Source organism: Mastigoproctus giganteus, chromosome 10 (genome assembly GCF_048544385.1).
Source record: "Mastigoproctus giganteus isolate SK-2022 chromosome 10, ASM4854438v1, whole genome shotgun sequence".
NCBI lineage: Eukaryota > Metazoa > Arthropoda > Arachnida > Uropygi > Thelyphonidae > Mastigoproctus > Mastigoproctus giganteus.
In genome coordinates this window covers 113,085,159-113,100,205 of record NC_143584.1, presented here as the reverse complement: position 1 = coordinate 113,100,205, position 15,047 = coordinate 113,085,159, and the positions used below count along the sequence as shown (strand labels likewise).

Below are 15,047 nucleotides of genomic sequence, written 5' to 3'. Positions count from 1 at the left end.
CAAGAAGAGAGTAATATTTCTGATTTTCAGAAAGGTGTTATTTTGGGGGCACGTTTAGGAGCAGCGACAATTGAGAAAAACATAGCAAAATCGCTTGAGTGTCGAAAGCAACCGTCACAAAAAGTATATGATGAGTATAAGACGAAAGGAGCATTAACTCTAAAAGGAAAAACGCGGTATTCAGAATAGAAGGTCCAGTGTGCAGCAAATGACTGAAAAATTCAATTTAGACAAAGACAGATCCGCGTCCAACCGAAACATGCGGCGAGAGCTGAAGAATCTGAGAATGGTAGTCGTATGTAGCTATACGAAAGTCACTTCTTTCTGTAAAAATTCGAACGATCAACTAGAGTGGTGCCGCCAACCCAAGACTAGACTAAAAGCTCATGTGGTCGGACGAGTCACGATTTACACTTAGTTTGCACTAACGGCTTTTTTCCCGGAAACTTGGGTTTTTCGTCCAGCAAACAGAAAATCGACCTCAGAACAAACGCAATTAACAGAAAATATACACGGAGCAATACTGTCTTAGTAGCTTATGCGCCGAAACTCTACTAAAATAATAACAATAAGCACCAACGGTAGGTAAGAGGGTGGCATGAACCCCATGAAGCCATGCATCCAAACTCTCACGTCATCTTTGTCTCATGGGATGAGGTATGTTTTGTTGGTACGGACTGGGTCCGCTCACACCTTGGATTGGATTTTTTGTCGTATCTGACCAACTTCACCCTACAGTGCTTCATTTTTACCCGGACTGCGATGAATTCTTTCAAGACGACAACACAGCTATCCATCGTGCATAAAGTATATCTGAATAGTTCGAGGAATATCCACAAGATTTTCAACATCTACCATGGTCGCCTAATTTTCCAGAATTGAGAATGCCTGGATATTACAAAGGGCAGTTCGGCTTCGCAGTTCTCTACCGATCCCAATACAGCAACTGCAAATATCCTGATGAAAGAATGGTCAATTCTGAAGCTAGACTCCCTCAGACACCTAGTGGAATCCATGCCAGGACTGGTACGTACTGCAATTCTGGCAAAATGTGGCTCTACTAGATATTGAATAAAGATTACTAATTTTTCTCCAGTGAGTGTTTTGCCGTGACTGTTCAGTGTATAGCTATAAAATTTTCATTCCTCACTTCTACCTGTTCATGAACACAAATCTAAGTTCGAATCCACCAGGAGTAATTATGGGCTTTCTTAACACCGTGGACGAATTAATCCAAGACTGTACGGTCCCCTCTCCTGAAACTCGGGTTTTCTCATTTAGCAAACAGGTGTACCTATATGATTATATGAATACCTACTCAATTTACAGACACAATACACCGATGCCTCGTCGCCATTGTCTCCTTGAGCAAAATAAAAATAATAACAATAAAAATAAGCTCACACAGTGCTACTTTTTTTTTTTTTTTATATATATATGAACCCCAAACACGAGAGGTATTAGAACCTATAGTACTTAGTACCGTGCTTGGGTTGGAGGTTGAGAAGATGAAAGAAGATATTTGTTGATATTGGACTTGAACTTCTGTAGATTGTAATTTTCAGGAAATACGTATGAAGGAAGGTTGTTCCAGAAAACGGAAGATGAATGAATAAATTAGGAAGATGAACAGTTGGTTCTGTGGGTTTGAAGTTGGACAGTAAATGGATGTTGGCTGATGGCAGCACGTGTTCGGACTGTTTTGAAAGAGAGAGCGGGAATTATAGAAGCCAGTTCAGAAGAACAGTGCCCATGAAAATATCTGTAGAAGAGGCATGCAGCAGAAACAGTACGTCTATGAGAAAGCGAGTGGAGAGACTCTGTTAGAGATGAATCATTAATTAACCTAACTGCCCTCTTCTGAATGGAATCAAAAAGCCTGAGAGAGGTTTTGGGGGCACCACCCCAGATGTGGGAACAATATTCCATGGCAGGGCGGATTTGCGATTTATACAGAGTGAGCAGCTGTTCGGAAGAAAAGTAACGCCGAAAGCGAAAGAGAAAACCAAATTTTTTAGATGCAGAGGAAGCAATATTTGTAAGGTGCTTGTGCCAAGAGAGATTATAAGTCAGGGTAATCCCCAAAAGAGATATATCATTTTGTCTAGAAATCGGAGTGCCACTAAAGATAAGCATAGGAGCAGAAGAATCCTTTTTGCGAGATATAAGAGAAGACTGAGTTTTAGCAGGGTTGAAATCAACTAAGTTGTCTTTGCCCCACTGGAGAATTACCTGAAGATCGGCATTTAAAGAATTGGTAGCAGATTTTCGAGAAGTTGAAGCTGATTGAGCAGGATAAGGTTTCTCAAAATGGAAAGTGGAATGCAATGTGCTATCATCGGAAAAACTATGGATAGGATTTCCAGTCAATGGAAGAAGGTCATTAATACACAAGAGGAAAAGAGTGGGGGAAAGTATTGAACCTTAGGGTCACCGGCATTAGTGGAGAAGTTAGAAGACAGAGAGCCATCTACCATCACCTTCAGTGAGCGATCAGAGAGAAAACTGAACAGCCAATTACTAAAAACAGTTGGCAAACCATAAGATGGAAGCTTGTTTAGAAGACCTTTATGCCAAATACGATCGAAAGCCTTTGAGATGTCAAGAGCAACTACTTGTTTTTCACCGAACCATTGAATTAGTCCATAAATGGGTAATATAAGCCAGAATATCATCGACACTGACGGAATCCATACTGGCGATCATTGATCAGACGGAAAGTTTCTAGGTAGTTTAAGAGTTGGCGGTTAATTGATTTCTCCATTACTTTAGAAAGAGTAAAAGTAATTGCAATGGGACGATAACTGGATGGGAGAGATTTGTCACCCTCTTTAGAAACTGGCTGGATATGAGCAAATTTCCAAACAGAAGGAAAAACACCTTTGGAATAAGAAAGTGAAAAAAGGCGGCAAAGAACAGGAGCAAGTTCAGCAGCACAGGTTTTCAGAACAAGCGGAGAAATACCATCAAGACCTGGAGCTTTCTTAGCATCAAGATTCATCAAAATCCTTCTGATATCCTTTTGACGGAAGACCACAGGAGGCATTGAATGGAGCGTGTTGGGAATGGTGGGAGGTGTTTTACCAAGATCTTTAATACATGAGCTGGAAGTAAAATGGGATGCTAGCAGGTCAGCTTTATTCTTGGCTGAAGTGACACCAGAACCATCTGATTTGGACAGAGGTGGGAGCAGAGATGGGCAAAAGTTGCGGCCAATATCTTCGGCAAGAGACCAGAATGCTCGTCTACCATTAGGGCAAGAAGCAAGTTTTCTACTCTTAGCCTGTTCAAACTCCAGTTTGGACTGATTAATAACTGCTTTACAATTGTTGCGAACTTTGGTGTAGGCAGAAAATGAAACTGAAGAATTAGAAACAAGCCAATTACGATATGCACCATTCTTCTCTTGAACAGCCTTTGCACATTTATTGGAAAACCAAGGTTTAGATAATGGACGAGATTTTAAAGTGGAGTGTAGGATAAAGGATTCCATTCCTGCAAGAATAATATCACTGACACGATCTAAGCAAACGTTGACATCAGAAGTTTTGAAACAGTAATCCGACCAAGGAAAAGAAGAAAAGAAGTCTCGCAGGTCATCCCATTTTGCATTCTTGTAATGCCAAACAACACGAGGTTGAGAATAGCCATGAGATAAAGGTTCCATTAGAGAAGAGACAATCACCAAGTTGTGATCTGAAGTGCCTAAAGGACCTCTCACTTCGACCGTGTACTTAGAAGGGTTGTTTGTGAGAAAAAGATCAAGCGTATTGGCTGTATGATTAGGATTGTCCGGTATTCTTGTAGGTAAATGAACAATCTGTGCTAGGTCATTGGTAATTGCAAAAGCCTCAGCATCTCGACCTGCTGGGTCGGTGTGACTAGAAAACAGAAGCCAACTGGAGTTGTGAACATTAAAATCACCAAGGAAAATTACCTCACTGTTTGGAAAGTTCGACTGGAGAAAGTCAAGTTGCAAAGAGAGGAAGTCAAAGAGCTCCAAGTGATTGGTGGAGTTAGGAGAACGGTAGAGACAACGGATGAATTTGACACAATGAGGTAGAGAGATTTTAAGCCAGAGGAGATCAAAGAGAGTAGATTCCAAATTGCCAAGTCTCTGACAGGGAATGTCAGAACGGACATATGTACCACCTTTGTAAAGTACCACCTTTGGGGCGAAAGGATTCATACAGCGAATAATTTGGGCATCTGAGATGAGCAGTACTTGAATCAACCGATAACTGAGATTCTGTCAGAAAAAGTACATGGGGTTTGGCAGACTGCAAGTGGAAATGGACATCGTTGAGATTAGAATTGAGACCACGTATATTTGTGAAATGAATTTGGAAGTGCTTGGGAGGTTTAGATCTTTTCGCAGATAAGCTTGCTCTATTAGTTTGACAATTCATGGTGTATTCAATAGTAAGAAAAAGTGGGTGGGGCATGCTGTATGAAGTAATGAAATTTTTGGATATGGCGTACACGTGGTAAGAATATACCCAGATCCTTGACATAACGTGGCCTCGACAATGCTCCCCGCATACACACTACTCGGACTCCCTCCAGTCACTATCTGGCAGAGTAGAGGTAGCAAGATTATACACTAGCTGATCCAGAAGCCTCCTAGAGAGTTACCAATAGGTTCGGTCCGGTGTACTAACTAGCGGCCGGCCTGCGAACACCGTTTTAGAGCTGTACCCTCGAAATGTAAGGAATATTGGATCTCGCCACGACGTTCATCATAACCTCAAAAGTCATCAATAATACTGCATGCTGGAAGAGATAGGGAAGGGTTGACCGGAACTTAGCTCTAGAGACTAAACATGGGTTCCACCACTTCAAGCCTCCAATAAGCAAATTGGTGGTATTTCACCGGTTGATGAGAGTCATCTACCACCTAGTACTGCCTGGTAACATAGAGGGGCGGCGTTTATCCATGTGGTGTGGGCACCACACCTACTTACAAAACTTTAAGAAATTTGGTATTTCTGAAGATCGGTGTGAAACCTGGTAGCAACTGGTACGCCTCCAGTTGAAAACCATCGAAAAATATTCCAAAAATTTAAAGGGAAACTGACTCACAGATTGCTTATATAATTCCAGTGGAAGCAGTTAATTTTAAAATTAAAATTAACTTCCTCCACTTTCCTCGATATAGATATTCCTAAAGTGTTGTTTTGTTGTTTCTTCCGATGGTGATGTGTATGCCAGTGTTCGATTAGAAATTGCCAACTTAAAAATCTTAACACAGCTGTCGTTTCAATTTTCACCCCGACAACAGAACATCTAGTTAATATATATAAAAATATTATTATTATTATCATTGTTATTATCTTCCTGAAAATGCTACCATTCAGGAAAAAAAAATAATAATTTCTTTGCAATGATTGTGGTAATACACTGTGCTCGCTTTTAATTGAACATATTTTCTCTCCACAGATAAGCTACCAATCTACAAGCCCAACTCTAAGCAACAAAGAAAAATTCGAATTCTTCTTCAGAACAGTACCTTCGGATGTCAATCAAGCGCATGCCATCTTGGAAATCTTGAAGTAAGTACCCGGAAATGTGGACTTCGTCTCTGGACCAAAGAGGTCTAGAGACGAGGTACAGCAATTTTCATTATCAAGTTCCATTGGCGAGTGTTGCCTACAACCCTTTTATCATGAAAGTTAATGCACTGTCATTCTTGGAGGAAATGACCTTTGGAGGCAAAGCCGGATTAAGGATGAAAGAGGCTCCCTGCCAAATTTAAATTTGAGGCCCCTTTCCTGGCCATATTTAAATTTGAGGGCCCTTTAATATATATATATATATATTACACTTACACACATACATATAAAAACGAATACTACATAGGTTTTTATATTTATATTGTGAATAATAATTCCTTGATAAAAATGTAAACTAAGAAGTCAAAAATGTTGCGGTTTTTGACTTCAAAATTAAAGCAATAATAAAAACAATTTTAATATAAACTTTTAACTTATTTATTGTACAATAAAAAGGTATAAGAATAAAATTTAAACACTTAACAAGTTAAGTTTAAGAATGCTTTTATATTACACGTTCTCTTGGTTTATTTAGAATATTTACTTTAGAAAATATTCACTCTGAAAATGAGGCCCCCTCTTCGCGTAAGTCCCCGGCCATGGCCGGTTTGGCTGTAGTCCAAACTCGTCCAATCAGGGTCGCATTTAACACGGCCCTGTTTGTACGAGTAGAAAAGGATTCTCTAGAGAGGCGAATCTCAACTAGTGCTGATTTCATCACTTGGAAAACTTAAGAATGACATTCAGAAAACCATATAGAAATAATATCACCGTCCCAACTGTTAAGCAAGTTTGGGCCGTTTCCTTGGTATGGTGTTGTTCTGGTAGTTTTTTTTTTGGATGGTACCTTGCGGGAGAGATATTGCAACATCATTGATAACATTGTAACAACTTTGTGCTGTTAGAGCATACTGTGGAGCCGTCCTTAGAACGTTGCAATTTTGTTTTATTTCTTATTTTTTAACAGGGCAATGAGGTTCATCACAAAGCTCGGTGCATTGCATAAAATCGATGTTTGCTTAAAATAACGTAACACAAATTTACAGACCCAACTGGAGCACCGATTTGAGACCCCGTAAAACCACTGTTGGTTTAAATGGCAAGCGGCCGGAGGTTCTTCTATGAACGCCAACATCAATTGCCCAATTAAAATCCATTCCATTAAAAGTTCCTTGTGTCGTTTACGGAATAGATTAAAAACCTTTTCGATCATGTGTGAAAAGGACAACGATAACTACAAGTACAATGTTACACCACTTGTATGTATGTAATTATGTACACTATCCTATCATTAATATGCGTACACCCCTCCGTTGATAGTTGGTCACGTCCTACCCAAGCACTACTTATCATTCACAATTATAAATTTGCTCGTAGGTTTTCGTGGAGGCTGTAATACAATTGAATGCAAGATTCTGCGATCGACGAAGTAAACAGACTTCCGGCGCGGAATGATAATAGAGTGCCACATAAGAAATCGATCTGTACTTAAAACATTTCAACGGAACTAAAGATCTTAGGTAGATGATTGGTGATGTGATCTACAAAGTCTGCGCGGGTAGCACAGTGATATCGTCACCATCCTCCACACCGGGTGGAAAAGGCTTGGGTTCGAATCCCGTCGATGATGCGAGGAACTTTAATGGGCTTTTTCACTCCGTGGATAGTAAAACCTTGCTATCAGGCGTAGATAGCAAGTCGGCAACTCGGGTTTTTCGTCCAGCAAAACAGGCAAATCGACCATAGAACACAAGCAATTTACGGACATAACACACAATGCACGGCAGATGAATAAAAAAAATATTCGGGTGGCTTAATATGATAACTTGAATTTGACGTGATCTACAAATGGAAGTGGATGGATATTGAAACTGTCACGAAACGACCCGGAAAATCTACAAAGCTGACAGAATGTGACAGACAGGAGAGCTTTACAAAGAATCGTCCCCTGGGAACGATGTTGTCTCAGCATACAAAGGCCATCAGTGAGATTGAGACACGTGTCAGCACCAGTACAGTACGCAAGACGCTCCATGATGTGGATTACCACGGTCATGCAGCAGCCTTCCACAATTAACAAATTACCCCGAGTAAGGTGTAAGGTCCGTCGTTCTTAGACCGTAGAACAATGGAAAGCTGTGATTTGGAGTTACGGGTAATAGCACATGGTCTACTATTACCGACGGTCGTGGAAGGTGTGGCCGATGTGTGGAAGAGAAAACCCAGTTTTTTGGATGCAGAGAAAGCAATATTTGTAATATCTTTTATGACAAGAGAGATTAGAAGTCAGGGTAATCCCCAAGATCTTGCCTAGAAATCAGAGCGTAATCGAAGATAATCATAGGAGCAAAGGAATTCTTTTTGCGAGATATAAGATAGGACTGAGTTTTGGAAGGTTTGGAATTCAGTCTTCGTTGCCCCACCTGTCGAATTACCTTGAAATCGGCATTTAAAAATTGGCAGTGGATACTCGAAAAGTTGAAGCTGTTTGAGCAGGGCAGGATTTCTCAAACTGGATGGTGGAAAGCAATGTGCTATCATCAGCAAAATCAGCAAAAGATAGGATTTCCTGTCAATGGAAGAAGGTCATCAATATACAAGAACTGAAAGAATCAATATACAAGAACAAGGAGAAAGAACTGAACCTTGGGGAACATCAGCATTAGTGGAGAAGTTAGAAGACACAGAATCGTCTACCATCACCCGCAGTGAGCGGTCAGAGAGAAAACTGGATACCCAATTACAAAGAACAGCTGGAAAACCATAGGATGGAAGCTTATTTAGAAGATCTTTATGCCAAACACGACCGAAAGCCTTTGAAATGTCAAGAGCAATGGCTTGAGTTTCACCAAACGTTTCCATTGAATTTGTACTTAAATAGGTAACATAAGCCAGAATATCACCAATGGATCGACACTGACGGAATGCATACTGGCAATCGTTGATCAGATGAAAGATTTCCAGATAGTTTAAGAGTTGCAGTTAATTGATTTCTCCATTACTTTGGAAAGAGTAGAAGGGATTTGTCACTCTTTTTAAGAACTGGCTGAATTTCAGCAAACTTCCAAGCAGAAGGAACATACGTCCTGAAGAAAGTGAAACAAGACAACACAAAACAGGAGTAAGTTCAGGGGCAAGCACAGGTTTTGGGATCAAGTGGAGAAATACCATCGGGACCTGGCGCTTTCTTAGCATCAGATTCATCAAAATCCTTCTGACATCCTGTTGACGGAAAACCACAGAAGGCCTTGAATGGAGTGTACCGCGAAAGGTTTGAAGTGATTTACCACGATCATCAATACATGAGTTGGAAGAAAAATAGGATGCTAGTAGGTTAGCTTTATCTTTGGCTGATGTGGTAAGAACCATCTGATTTTGACAGTAGTGGGAACAGAGATGGTTAAAAATTGCGGCCATTAGCTTTGGCAAGAGACCAGAATGCTCGGCTACTATTCGGACAAGAAGCAAGTTTTCTACTCTTAGCCTGTTCGAAATCTTGTTTGTACTTATTAATAACTGCTTTACAAAGTATAAATAATACTTAATAATAATTTTGATTATTAAGCAAGGTCGCTTATACTAAATGTCTCAAAAATATTGATATCGGTACAACCGTTTAGGGGAGGTAGGTAACGTCTAAAGGAATGTGAATCGCATAGGAACCCATAACCGGAAACGTCACGAGAAAGTAGTAGCAGAGGCACAAGAAGCAGAAATGACACAAGCCAGTAATTAGTGGCAAATATTTATTTGACATAATATTAACAATGGAGTACGAGATGGATGCATTTCATGATGTTACAACAGATGCTCGAAGGTTCCACCATGAGACGCGATGCATGCGTGACACCGACGCAGCATGGATTGGCGGACACGGTCGACACACCTGGAGTTTCTTTGACAGTAGCAGCAGCGCAGACGAGTCTCGCCACGAGATCCCTTTCCGTCTCCACAGGCGATTCATACACGATAGATTTCAGGGCTCCCCCACAGAAAGAAATCAAGGCTCAATAAATCAGGTGAGCTTGGGGACCAGGCAACCGGTCCACCACAGCCAATCCATCGACGCCCAAAACGCCTGTTCATATGGTCACGAACACACCTTCCATAATGGGCAGGCGCCCCGTCATGTTGAAACCAAATGTTGCGTCTCACATTTGCTGGAACATCGTCAAGTAACCCTGGTAGAACTTGTTCAAGACAGAACCATATTTAGCGGAGTTCATGCGGAATGGTAACAGGAATGGGCCGACTAAGCAGTCGCCGACCATACCTGTCCACACATTTATTCCGAAGCGATGTTGTGCCGCATGGGGGCGCACACCGTGTGGGCTCTCTGCTAATCCATACACTAGGTGTATGTCTGCCAGCTCACAGTTCGGATATTGATGCATGCTCTTCGTGCGGCGACTACTGCTTGAATGAGTAAACCAGAAATTGTCAATCTCGCGAACTGATGAACAGCGCCGAGTACCGACTTACAGTGACGTTTCCGGTTATGGGTTCCTATGCGATTCACATTCCTTTAGATGTTATCTGCCTCCCCTAAACGTTTGTACCAATATTTTTGAGACACCCTGTAGAAACATAGTACTGGAAATAGTTTATAATAAAAATTCTGAAATATTATACGATTTCAGAGAATACAGGCTTAGTAGTTCGCATTAAAAATATTGTGTTGAAAGGGGTTCACGATAAAAAATATTACGTTGAAAGGGGTTTGCGAGTCAAAAAATGTTGGGAACCGCTGCTCTAAAGGACTACGCAAGGTAAATGGTAAGCGAAGCGGGTTCGTGGTAAGCGAAGGGTGCAGCACATTGTACGGGCTCAACGGCAGGTCAATGTGCAACAGTTGACATCGCAATACAATATGGGGGAATACAAGAACAATATCCCAAATGAGGATGCGCCGCACACTCAGATGTATGGAGTTCCACAGCAGAGAACCCAAGAGACACCCACTACTCACTACTCATCATCGACAGCGAATGCTGTGGTAACACGCTAGTTGGACTGGAAACGAGTGTGCTGGTTGGAAGAATCCAAATACCTGGTCCAATTCGCTGACGGACGCCTTCTTGTGTGGCGCAGGCAGCAGGAATCCGTGAACCCATCCTGCATGGTGCTTACCATCCAGATAGGCGGCCATGGTTGATTAATATGGGTTACGTTTTGCTGGAAAGGACTAGGAACCCAGTGCGTATGGACCAACGTTTCACTAGTGAGGTCTAAAAAAAAATAAACTATTATATTAGGGTCACCTAGAAATTCACTTCACCTACTCATGTGTATTGTGTCTTTTAATTTGCTTGGTGTTCTCTGGTCGATTTGCTAGAAGAAAAACCCCAGTTTTTCTGGGGGAAAACCTTGCAGGCAGGTCTCTTACATCTCGTATATTGTCACAATGCATGGTAATGCATGGCCGTTATTGCTTAATATGGGTTACGTTTTGAAGTATTTGTTTTGGTTTGGTTTGGGTTTTATTGGCGCATCAGCAACTAAGGCTATAATGCACCAAAACCAGACGTTTTGAAGGAAAAGAATAGGACCCCGGTGGGTATAGACCTCACTAGTAAAACTAGTGATGTCTAAAAATAAACTAAACTATTATATTTGGGGTCACCAGAAAATCACTTCAACTACCCGTGTGTATGGTGTCTGCAAATTGCGTGTGTTCTCTGGTTGATTTTCCTGCTTTGGTGGACGATAACCCCAGTTTTCCGGGGGGAAACCTTGGTATCTACGTCTGGGACCGACTAACTAAGCCACGGTGTGAAAAAAGCCGAAAAAAGTTCCTGGCATCATCGATAGGATTCGAACCCGGGCCTTTTCTACTTGGTGTGGGGAGGACGATGACGATACCACTGTGCTACTCGTGCAGCACTAGTGAGGTCTATCGGCAGCTCTGAGGAGACTATGTGCACTCTGCCATGTTGCATTTTTCCGCTACAGAAACAGGATATTCCAATACGAAAATGCATCGTGTCATTGGGCCCACATTGTGCTGAAGTGGTTCGAGGAACACAGTGAAGATATCACACATCTTGATTGGCCTCCAAATTCGTCAGACAATCTAAATGAACACCTGGGGTATGTTTTTGACCGAGAGTGAGGCGTATGGACAAGCAACCGTCATCTATTCCGATACTGTGGACAGCCTTGCAGGCAGCATGGCACTGGATGTAATTCTCTGTCTCTATTTTAGGATTCAAAGCAATCTGCTAAAACCCCTTATGAACATTCTGAAGGCCAGAACACTTCTTATCAACCACAGTCAGGCCGAAATTAAATTTCTGCTTCCTTCGGGTACCACAAGGTGGTGTTCTCTCAAGCATGCTGTTTGCCGTCGTCTTGGAACCCTTTGTCAATGTCAATGACAACCTGACTTCGTATGCTGGCGATATGAAGCTCTATCTCCTCCAAAACATTATCAGATGCAGAAAAAGCCACTCTGAAAGGTAGCAGCCATAATTATCGTAAACTTAAAGGTAAGAGGACACTCCATGAGAAGAAAACACTACAGTGACCTCCATCACGACTACATAAATAAAATTGCTTCCAATGCATGGCTCACGAGTGGCACGCTCGTCCCTAAGACTGGAAAATTCATGCTCGCCATCCAAGACCAGGTAATCAACACTAGAAACTATACAAAGTACATCGCCAAAGAGCCAGAAGTGTCAAACGATACATGTTGACAATGCCACCTGGCCTCAGAAACGAGCCAACGCATCGCCGCGGGATTCAAGGTGATCACCCAGACGAGTACATTGGAGACACGACCAGGTAGCCAGGATAATACATCAGAAGCTAACAAGGAAATATCAGTTGATCAAGGAAAGTGTACCGTATTTTGTGTACGAATACCAGGCAGTACTAGAGACCCCAATCCACAAGCTGCACAGGAACCGCGACATAATAAGGACAAGACAATCCCGCCCAACAGAGTCATAACCCTTGTCGAGTCTTGTTTGTCCTACCAAATTTAAAATTTGGTAGGACAAATAAAGATTTATTTATTCGACAAGAAGGAAATGGCTACCTATCTGATTAGCGGTGCCAAACACTGGCAACCTCCAGAAAACCCAAGAGGTAAAAATCAGAAAGTACACGAACCTAAGTCAGAAGATCAAAGAAATGTGGCATATGCAACAAGTAACGCCCATCTTGATCATCGTGTCAACCACCGGTATGTTACCAAATACCTTACATAACAGCCTTACAGCAATAGGTCTCCCAGAGACACCTACAAGAAACTCCAGAAAGTCGCAATCCTGAACACCTGTAGGATAGCCAGAGAGTTCCTCGAGCCAACAGTAACACCAGACATAACAACTACCCTGTGCACTTGGTAGCAATACCCATCACAGGTTGGAACCCCCCCCCCTTAGAGAAAACTAATATAAGAGCAACAACAATAATGCATACTGGGATACGATAAAAATGTAGGTCAGTAGTATGTGCTCATCTATTATTATTTTTTAGGCCACCCGAATAATTAAATTCATCTGCTGTGATGTGTGTCCTATGTCTGTTAATTGCGTGTGTTCTATGGTCGATTTGTCTGTTTTGCTGGACGAAAAACCCCGGTTTCTGGGGGAGGGGGGGAGAACCTTGCTATCTAGACCTGAGATCGACTAATTCAGCCACTAAGTGAAAAAAGCCCATTAAAGTTAATCGCGTCATCGACGGTATTCGAACCAGGGCCTTTTCCACCCGGTGTTGGGAGGACGTTAACGATACCACTGTGCTACACGCGCAGACTGTATGTGCTCATCTCACAATACAAAAGTATTAAATCATATAGAGTGCTAAAATAATTCATTAATTCAGAGTGCTTATTTTTCTTTGTCTAGAGTATTCCGCTGGACTTATGTATCAGTCATTTACTCTGACACCGATTATGGAAACAAAGGCTACGAGAAGCTTCAAGACCTCGCCTCACAGTACAACATTTGCTTTTCCAGTCCCCAAAGTATTAACGTGGATCACTTCACAGATGAAGACTATGACACAGTCATTAAAAATCTGATGCACAAAATTAACGCAAGAGGTCAGTTTAATTACTTAATGTAACTGATATATATTACTATTTTGATACATTAGTTTTTTGTAATGAGACTTTCTGTTCCTTGCTGGATATCTGGCATCCCATCAACGAGATCGCATTAACCATCGAAACAGCCACAGATGACTCTACGTTACAAATAAATAGCATAATACATCTATTAAAGAAATAGCTTTTAATTGCAATGCAACAGCGAGGTGATTCTTAGAATCTTCACAAAATGGAAGATCATTGACATTATGAAAATGCCTTTATCTTATCATTTTGCAAAGGAATAAAAAACGAACTTATTCTTGTTATCTTATAATAGATTATCATTACATAAGTACGAAACTTTGCTGATCCTATAAAATGCATGAACGCAAGGGACAGCCCACGAGTACCATTAACCTAATGAAGTCAGGTGCATTTTTATTTAGGTGGTAATGAAGTAAGTGTGAAAAGACATTAAATCAAAGTTTTCAAATATTCGAAACATTATTTTCGAAACATTAACGAATAAATATTCGAAACAAATATTCGAAACATTAACAAAATATTATTTTATTGCGAACAGCCTCGCCTTCGGCGAGGCTGTTCGCAATAAAACATTTTGTTCTGTTAATTTTGCCGAGCAGTGTATTATTGCATAACATAGTGTATATAATAGGAAATACAAGAGATGACATATTGGGGGAAGGATATAGGAGAAAGAAATAAAACAGTGCTTCATGAATGGACCGATTTTCATTCCATAAAAATTATTATTATACACTGGTGTTCAGAGAAAGTGCATCAACCAGGAATTTCACATTTCTAACCCTTTTTCGCGATGGTATGTTACATTAATGACTACCGTCACAAATAGAAATATAAACAAAAGATATTTATTAATAGTTAAGGCAAAGCTAAATAATATTTTACAAGTGCTCTCAAAATATTCCAAAATGAACATTTACAATCTGTATACAACAGTTTCGGTAAACACGACAATTGTGGATGAAATTTTATCAGAAGCCCTCAATTTGCTTCAGTTTATCATTTTAAATGGAAAACAAAATGAAAAGTTCACCTGGTGCAAAACTAATATTTAGTTGAACCGCCTCTGGCCCTGATGACAGCAGCACACCGTCGAGACATTGACAAGATCAATTTCTGAAGATAATCAACTGATAGTTCGTGGTTCCAAACACCAATTATGAAGTTCACGAAGGGTCTTTGGTTCTTTTCTGGCAACTGCAGATTCCACACGATGCCAACAGTTCTCTATAGGATTCACGTCCGGGCTGTTTCCTAGCCAGCTAAGAGTTGTAATGGACCGTTCTTCCAACCATTTTTTCACCTGTAACATATGTAAACACATTATTGTCCAACCTCTAATACAGAAATGAAGCTAAAGTAACTACAGAAGTGTCTACTTACACTTTTCGCCCGATGACAAGAAGCAG

The 15,047-nt window shown here is 41.0% G+C and overlaps 1 protein-coding gene across 3 annotated transcripts in view; it reads left to right on the top strand.

Moving 5' to 3' along the window:
- LOC150079227 (metabotropic glutamate receptor 3-like) overlaps positions 1 to 15,047 on the top strand; it is a 175,207-nt gene that overhangs the window by 125,918 nt on the left and 34,242 nt on the right. For all 3 annotated transcript variants that reach the window (XM_090384024.1, XM_090384023.1, XM_090384025.1), the window contains exons 4-5: positions 5,440 to 5,552; positions 13,409 to 13,605. In XM_090384024.1, the coding sequence (XP_090240150.1) occupies positions 5,440 to 5,552; positions 13,409 to 13,605 (310 nt within the window). The remainder of the gene's footprint in view (positions 1 to 5,439; positions 5,553 to 13,408; positions 13,606 to 15,047) is intronic.